The 7,542-nt window shown below is 51.1% G+C and overlaps 1 protein-coding gene across 1 annotated transcript in view; it reads left to right on the forward strand.

Moving 5' to 3' along the window:
• The window catches only part of TPO (thyroid peroxidase), a 35,878-nt gene that overhangs the window by 10,591 nt on the left and 17,745 nt on the right, over positions 1–7,542 (forward strand). The window contains exons 6-7 of the mRNA XM_010848439.1: positions 4,309–4,438; positions 6,049–6,255. Of these exons, the coding sequence (XP_010846741.1) occupies positions 4,309–4,438; positions 6,049–6,255 (337 nt within the window). The remainder of the gene's footprint in view (positions 1–4,308; positions 4,439–6,048; positions 6,256–7,542) is intronic.

Raw genomic sequence — 7,542 nt, forward strand, 5'->3', positions numbered from 1 at the left:
CTCCCCTCCAGAGAGTTTCCCCCGCTGCTTGTCAGCTCTGCGACCCTTCCCAGGGAGGTCACTAATGCAAAGCTACTAAAGGAGCCACGTGCTGGGGACTGAGTTATCCCACCCCAGCCAAGCAGCTTCTCAGAGTGGGGCCACGAGGCCCCCCCACGGCACCCCGGGTCCTGCCCAGGAGGCTGGGCTCTGACCCCAGTGAGACAGTCACGGAGACCACGTGCCCTCCCAGGAGCTGCTGAAACCCAACAGTCAGTCAGCAAAAACCCTGTCGCGTGAGCAGTTAGGTTAACACTCGTGTGATTCTTGAGTCAAAGAGCCACATTTTATGGGATTTCGATAAGGAGCGGCTGCTGTAACCGATCACAACACCGCGTGAAGGCTGACTCACTGCAGCTGATGAAACGCGGTCCTAAAGCGAGCCCCTCCGGTGGTGCTAGAGAGCAGCGGAGGGTTGATGCTAGAATTCATGCCCATTCCCTGTCCTTCAGATAGAAGGGGGCATCGCTCCTGAGACGGGGCTGGGCAGGAGTCACGGGAGAAAGGAAGCGCCTTGTCTCCAGGGTCAGGAGCCAGGGGCGGCCCCGCCTCAAACAGGCACTTAGAGATGGTCCGACAGTCCTCAGCGCACGGCTCCTCTCCCTCTCGGGCAGGACACCAAACAGGCCACATTCACATAGGAATGGTGGTGGGAGATATAGTCCACTGGTAATAAGTTAGTGTCAGAACCACTATTTAAAAAAAAAAAATTCATTTATTTAATTGGAGGCTAATTACTTTACAATATTGTATTGGTTTTGCCATACATTGACATGAATCCGCCACGGGTGTACACGTGTTCCCCATCCTGAATCCCCCTCCCACCTCCCTCCCCATCCCATCCCTCTGGGTCATCCCAGTGCACCAGCCCCGAGCACCCTGTCTCATGCATCGAACCTGGACTGGCGATTCGTTATACGTATATTATACATGTTTCAGTGCCATTCTCCCAAATCATCCCACCCTCGCCTTGTCCCACAGAGTCCAAAAGTCTGTTCTTTCCATCTGTGTCTCTTTTGCTGTCTTGCATACAGGGTCCTTGTTACCAGCTTTCTAAATTCCACATATGCATTAATATACTGTATTGGTGCTTTTCTTTCTGGCTTACTTCACTGTGTATAATAGGCTCCAGTTTCATCCATCTCATTAGAACTGATTCAAATGCATTCTTTTTAATAGCTGAATAATATTCCTTTGTGTAAGTGTACCACAGCTTTCTTATCCATTCGTCTGCCAGTGGACACCTAGGTTGCTTCCATGTCCTGGCTAATGTAAACAGTGCTGCGATGAACACTGGGGTACACATGTCTCTTTCAATTCTGAAAGCCACTGACTTTCAGTATTTGTATTTACAAATACTTTAAAAGCTTTAAAACCCTTAGCAGCTTGCCCCAGTTCTTGTGGCCTTCACTGCCTAGATGTTCTGAGTGCCTACATGTCAGATGCAGGAAAGAAGCGGAGAAGTCTGGACCCTGGTCTTCTCTGACTCAGCTGACTCTGCTGCGTGACCTCAGAGAGCCCAGCACAATGGGCTCCTGTTCACCTGCAAACTCCAGCCTCGCTCCTGCCTTTTTGGAAGACTCTGTAACCACCAACCACCCCAATGGCTATTACTGCCATAGGGCTGTGTTGATAAAGACCGAGGGACCTTGGATACCACAACTTTGAACAAAAGAATCCATTTTTATAGAACAGAGCAAATTTTTCTCTAACAGAAAACTCCCATATTCTTCTTTTCTCTTGAAAGAACGTTTCCATTCTAATTTTTCTGATTTTTTTCCTACATGTAGGATACTTTATGATTAAAAGTATCTTATTTTCTCCTTTTACATAGTCCTTTACTTTCACATATGTTCTGCAGGTATTTTATCCTTATATTTTGTAAATGTTTATATTCGTGTGTTTATTTTATATGTTTACATATTTGATCGCCTATGTATAGATTTACTATTCATATCTGATTTGCTCAGGACTAGTTACCAACCATTAGTCTCTCATTTTCTCATTGTGAGAAACATTTCTGGGACATATTGATTCTTCATTTCAGTTCAGTTCAGTCGCTCAGTCGTATCCGACTCTTCGTGACCCCCATGGACTGCAGCATGCCAGGCCTCCCTGTTCATCACCAACTCCCGGAGCTTGCTCAAACTCATGTCCATTGAGTCGGTGATGCCATCCAACCATCTCATCCTCTGTCGTCCCCTTCTCCTCCTGCCTTCAATCTTTCCCAGCATCAGAGTCTTTTCAAATGAGTCAGCTCTTCACATCAGGTGGCCAAAGTATTGGAGTTTCAGCTTCAGCAGCAGTCCTTCCAATGAATATTCAGGACTGATTTCCTTTAGGATGAACTGGTTGGATCTCCTTGCTGTCCAACAGGCTCTTAAAAGTCTTTTCCAACACCACAGTTCAAAAGCATCAATTCTTTGGCACTCAGCTTTCTTTGTAGTCCAACTCTCACATCCATACATGAGTACTGGAAAAACCATAGCTTTGACTAGATGGACCTTTGTTGGTAAAGTAATGTCTCTGCTTTTCAAAAAACTGTCTAGGTTGGTCATAGCTTTCCTTCCAAGGAGCAAGTGTCTTTTTATTTCATGGCTGTAGTCACCATCTGCTGTGACTTTGCAGCCCAAGAAAATAAAGTCTCTCACTGTTACCATTGTTTCCTCATTTATTTACCATGAAGTGATGGGACCAGATGCCATGATCTTAGTTTTCTGAATGTTGAGTTTTAAGCCTACTTTTCACTCTCCTCTTTCACTTTTATCAAGAGGCTCTTGAGTTCTTTTTCACTTTCTGCCATAAGGATGGTGTCATCTGCATATCTGAGGTTATTGATATATTTCCCAGCGAACTTGATTCAAGCTTGTGCTTCATTCAGCCCAGCGTTTCTCATGATGTACTCTGCCTATAAGTTAAATAAGCAGGGTGACAATATACAGTCTTGACATGCTCCTTTCCCGATTTGGAACCAGTCTGTTCCATGTCCAGTTCTAACTGCTGCTTCTTGACCGGCAAACAGATTTCTTGGGAGGCAGGTCAGGTGGTCTGGTATTCCCAGGCTCTTTTAAGAGTTTTCCAGTTTGTTGTGATCCACACAGTCAAAGGGTAGTCAATAAAGCAGAAATAGATGTTTTTTTGGAACTCTCTTGCTTTTTCAATGATCTAATGGGTGTTGGCAATTTGATCTCTAGTTCCTCTGCCTTTTCTAAATCCAGCTTGAACATCTGGAAGTTCATGGTTCACATACTGTAGAAGCCTGGCTTGGAGAATTTTGAGCATTACTTTGCTAGCGTGTGAGATGAGTGCAATTGTGCGGTAGTTTGAACACTCTTTGGCTTTCCTTTCTTTGGGATTGGAATGAAAACTGACCTTTTCCAGTTTGATTGATTCTTATTAATACCTTAATATTAATATTGATTTTTATTAATACCTTTCTCCTTGAGGCACCTTCACGACACAAAATTCAGGCTCAAAAGTCATTTGTAAAATCAAAATGACATTAGGCAGAACTCTGCCTCATCAGGAACTTTATGTTTTTGTCAAGACATATCTTGGCCAGTAGAATGAAACCGCAGATCTGTCTGTTTAGGGAAAAAAATCCCCATTTTCCCCTTTGGCTGAGTCCATCTCATTGTCTGATCCACCAACCAAGTGACAGTTACTCTCTCCCAGAAAAAGCCTGACTTATTTTTGATTCAAATAAAAGTATGAATACAGCCATCCCACTTGTGCCTCAAGAACACTTCAGGAAGTTCCCTCCATCTCACTTTCTAGCAGAAACTTTGTCCTCCAGGTAAACACTGGAGACAGGAAAGGGCACCTGCCCGGGTGGCTGCAGGACATCCTGAGGGAGGGTGCTCAGAGGAATCAGGGCACGCCTTTGTGGGGAGCCCCGGGGGGTGCCTGTGGCGCGTCTCGAGTTCCCAGGTGAGAGGCAGCCTCAGAGGCAAAGTGGAAGCTGGGTGGCGGGGGCGCCGGCTCGTGGACACACAGCACGCGTCAGTTCAGGCGCTGGGCGGGGGGCACGTGCGGCTGCCGTGGAAGTCAGTTCCCCCGAGACCACAGCACCTGCGCATCCCCCGAGCATCTCCGCACTGCGGGGCGTGGAGACCCCGCTGAACCAAGGGCTTCACCCTCCGGTCACCCCCAGGAGCAGCCGCACCATGTGGCTTCACCCAGAGACTGTGCTGCCAGGTCATAGCACCTGCCGTGGCTGCCTCCCTCCTCCTGGACTCCAACACAGCTCGTGCCCTTCTGTCTCCACAGAGACCACCCCCGCTGGGGAGCCTCCAACACAGCGCTGGCCAGATGGCTGCCCCCCGCCTACGAGGATGGCATCAGTGAGCCCCGAGGCTGGAACCCCCACTTCCTGTACAAGGGCTTTCCCCTGCCCCCGGTCAGTGCTGGCAGAACAGGGCTGCAAGGAGTCTCGGAACTTGGCAAACCTTCCCTCCCCTGGGGGGCCCAGTCTCTGATGAGACCCTGCTCTGCAGGTCAGGCCCCAGCGGGTGCCCCTGTTCTGGGCGGGGTTGGGGGGGTGGCTACTTACCATATAGCCCAGAAACTGTGGTTCTGACTAGCCAGTGAGCAGACGGACCAACGCAGAGTCAAGTTACAAGTAGAGAAGTAGCCACGTTCAAAGACGCTTCTAATTGATGAATTCACTCATTTAGGCAAAGATGGCAATTTCTATCTACTCCCAGAGGCAAATCATTTGTCAAATAAACTCAAACCTAATCTGCTGGTCCCTTGGGTCCAAAAATGGATCGCGGGTCCCCAGCCTGACTGATCGCTTCAATGAATAAAGCCCTGGATGGTTTCCATGGCCTTGGCTCATGGGCCCCCACGCCAGCAAGGCTGCGTCTCTGTGCCTTTGCTCCAAAGTCGCATCTCCCGTGAGTCAGGGAAGGGTCTCGGGTTTTAAGGACCCATGTGGTTAGATCAGATCCCCCTGGAATCTAGGCTCACCCCCATCTCCAGGTCCTTACAGTCACCAAACCTGCTAAGTCCCTGTAGCCATGTGATGTTGCCACGGGCTCCGGGGATGCAGGCGTGGACATCTCTGGGGGCCATCACCCTGGTACCAGTCCACCCTCTGACCCCAGAAATATCAGACCCAATCCATGTGCAAAACCCACCTACCCCATTCCAAGGCCCCCATTGTCTCAGCCATCACAGCATCAGAATCTCAAGTCTGATCTAACTCTCATCGTTTTCAGAGTCCCAAATCTCATCCTCTGAGTAATCTGAATCAGGGCTGGGGAAGCTCTGGGTGCAGCCCCTCATGGGTCAAAGCCTCCCTCCTTTGGGGCCAGTGAAACCAGAAAGCAAGTCTGCCCCCAAATGCAGTAGTGGGACAAGCATAGGACGGCAGGTGTACACGCACGGGGTCACAAACAGAGAAGTGGAAAAAAGAAGCCGCCGACACCAAACGGGTCTGAGCTCGGGCCAGGCAAACTCCACGGGCTTCAACACCGGGGAGCAGCCCTCTCCCTCACCCCCGGGCACCAGGCACCCACTCTCAGCCATGGACTATCTGGAGCTAATCCCTGGAGGATTCAGTTTAATCATACCACTCCCGGAAGATGGACATTTTGTATTTATTTACAAATGAAGAAACCAGTTCAGTTCAGTTGCTCAGTCATGTCCAACTCTTTGTGACCCCATGGACTGCAGCACACCAGGCCTCCCTGTCCATCACCAACTCCCGGAGTTTACTCAAACTCATGCCCATTGAGTCAGTGATGCCATCCAGCCATCTCATCCTCTGTCGTCCCCTTCTCCTCCTGCCCTGTTGGCCCCAAATCAGCACAGAGCAATGAATCTCGAGGAGGACAGTCGGGGGTCTCCAGGGATCCCATCTTCCCCCAGGAGCTCCCGGGCGCTAAGCGTGGCATGGAGCCCCTGAAACGCAGGCTCGCCTCTCGGCCCCTCACTGCCAGGCGTCGGCTCCCCGTGCCTGCAGGCAGGCGGCTCCTGCACGTGACGGCTGGTCTGCCCCTCCAGGTCCGGGAGGTGACCAGACGCATCATACACGCCTCCAATGAGGCTGTGACGGGGGACGACCGGTACTCTGACCTCCTGACGGCGTGGGGCCAGTACATCGACCACGACATCGCCTTCACGCCACAGAGCGCAGCCCCCTCTGCCCCCTGGGTGGGGGCCGACTGCCAGCTGACCTGCGAGCCCCGAAGCCCATGCTTTCCCATACAGGTAGGATTTCTGAACGTCCCTCGCTGTATTATGAAACTAACAGATACCACTTTGAAGTGTCAAACACGGGTCACTCTGTGTCCTGTTCCCGGGGCGGGGGGTGGGGGGTGTTACAGCTGTGAGGAATTTCCTGTATTTTCTGCCAGAAACTATCTCCACATGTGGGTATGAAATTATCTGCATGGGCGTTTCCTGGTGGTCCAGGGGCTAGAAGCCAGTTCAATCCCTGCTGGGGGAACTGAGACCCCACAGGGCCAGAAAAAAGGAATTAAAATGACCTGTGTGTTTATACCTTATTCGGTGGTTCAGTGGTAAAGGATCCGCCTGCCAATGCAGGAGACACAGGAGACGCAGGTTTGATCCCAGGAAGAGCCCCTGGAGAAGGAGATGGCAACCCACTCCAGTATTCTTGCCTGGAGAACCCCATGGACAGAGGAGCCTGGCGGGTGCAGTCCATGGGGTCACAAAGCGTCGGGCACGACTGAGCGCGTACACACACACCTTACGCACATCTGCTGTGTCCTACTGCGCGCATGATGTGAAACCAGCGTGAGCCGCTTACTAATAAACCTTACACGCGGCTCCACGTCATCAAATGGAAAGAAACTGGGCTGTTAAATGACCCTCATCACCCAACTGTGTTCAAATTACAACTTATTTAACCAGTTCGCTTACTGGTGAGCATTGGGGTTGGTTGTTTCCAGCGTTGTCGCTATAGTCAGCTGTCACACGTAGCAGAGAACAGCCCTGCCCTGAATCCTGGGCAGAATTCCTAACAGACCCCTGGGATTCAACCGCTAGCTTTCGGGCAGGAGCCTGGGAGCTTTTGACAGAGCTAGCAGAACCGTTCTCTGTTAATATTCTTCTGGTTTCCCTCTGCCTGCAAGGAAGGAGACGTACAGGTATGCTTTTTACTGTATTTCTCCTACAGTGACTTCTCCTAAGAAAGTATCTCCGAGGCTGGCAAGGGACATTTCCTACCCATGAGCAAAGACTGCGTGGGCTGGGAGTCCTCACTCACATTTACTCCATAACCCTTAGCTGAGCAGCGATCCCCCACGCGGAGCCCTGAGCTAGGAAGGGGGCTGGAGAGATGCGGGCCCCAGGAAGAGCTTCCTGATGGGGGAGAGGCAAGGAGAGCCAGCGGACAGGGCGCCGCCAGGCCTCACACCCACACTGCCGGAATCCACAGGGGTGGCCCCCAGGCGGGGCAAAACCAGAGGGAAGTCTGGGGGAACGGGCACCTGCGCAGCTGCGTGCCAGTCCGATCCCCCTGACCTGGGGGAG

This window comes from Bison bison, unplaced genomic scaffold (genome assembly GCF_000754665.1).
Source record: "Bison bison bison isolate TAMUID 2011002044 unplaced genomic scaffold, Bison_UMD1.0 scf7180017864266, whole genome shotgun sequence".
Taxonomy (NCBI): Eukaryota; Metazoa; Chordata; class Mammalia; order Artiodactyla; family Bovidae; genus Bison; species Bison bison.